The 939-nt window shown below is 53.8% G+C and overlaps 1 protein-coding gene across 1 annotated transcript in view; it reads right to left on the bottom strand.

Moving 5' to 3' along the window:
- LOC103614919 (leucine-rich repeat and fibronectin type III domain-containing protein 1-like protein) overlaps window positions 1–939 on the bottom strand; it is a 6,956-nt gene that overhangs the window by 455 nt on the left and 5,562 nt on the right. Inside the window, exon 2 of the mRNA XM_017733331.1 lies at window positions 3–144. Coding sequence (XP_017588820.1) covers window positions 3–144 — 142 coding nt within the window. The remainder of the gene's footprint in view (window positions 1–2; window positions 145–939) is intronic.

Here is a 939-nt window from a genome sequence, read left to right as displayed (position 1 = left end):
GGGGAGGAGCGCGAGCACCCCAGCGGCGGCGTGGCCGGCAGCGACGTCCGAGCGTCCGAGAACACGGCCAGCACGCAGAGCTCGTAATCGCGGCCCGGGGCCAGGTCCGACAGCGAGAAGGAGGCGCTGGGGGCCGGGATCATCCTGGAAGGGCCAAGGGAAAAGGGGGAACAGGGGAGGGCAGCGGTTTTTGGGGATTTCCAGCTCTTTTTTCAGGGATTTTGGCCCCTTTTCTGTGGATTTCAGCCCCTTTTCCAGCCTCTTCTCCCATGGATTTCCAGCCCCATTTCCCATGGTTTTCAGCCCTTTTTCCGTGGATTTCAGCCCTTTTTCCGTGGATTTCAGCCCAATTTTCCCTGGTTTTCAGGCTTTTTCCCATGGTTTTCAGCCCCTTTTCCAGCCCTTTTTCCATGGATTTCAGCCCCTTTTCTGGCACCATTTCCCATGGATTTCAGCCCTGTTTCCCATGGTTTTCAGCCCCTTTTCCAGCCCTTTTTCCATGGATTTCAGCCCCTTTTCTGGCACCATTTCCCATAGATTTCAGCCCTGTTTCCCATGGTTCAGCCCCATTTCCCATGGATTTCAGCCCCTTTTCCAGCCCCTTTTCCCATGGATTTCAGCCCCATTTCCCATGGATTTCAGCCCCTTTTCCAGCCCCATTTCCCATGGATCTCAGCCCCATTTCCAATGGATTTCAGCCCCTTTTCCAGCCTCTTCTCCCATGGATTTCCAGCCCCATTTCCCATGGATTTCAGCCCCTTTTCCCATGGTTTTCAGCCCTTTTTCCGTGGATTTCAGCCCAATTTTCCCTGGTTTTCAGGCTTTTTCCCATGGTTTTCAGCCCCTTTTCCAGCCCTTTTTCCATGGATTTCAGCCCCTTTTCTGGCACCATTTCCCATGGATTTCAGCCCCATTTCCCATGGATTTCAGCCCCTTTTC

This window comes from Corvus brachyrhynchos, unplaced genomic scaffold (assembly GCF_000691975.1).
Source record: "Corvus brachyrhynchos isolate BGI_N302 unplaced genomic scaffold, ASM69197v1 scaffold1105, whole genome shotgun sequence".
NCBI lineage: Eukaryota > Metazoa > Chordata > Aves > Passeriformes > Corvidae > Corvus > Corvus brachyrhynchos.
Note: the sequence above shows the minus strand (reverse complement) of the source record. Positions and strands in the feature narration are given on the sequence as shown.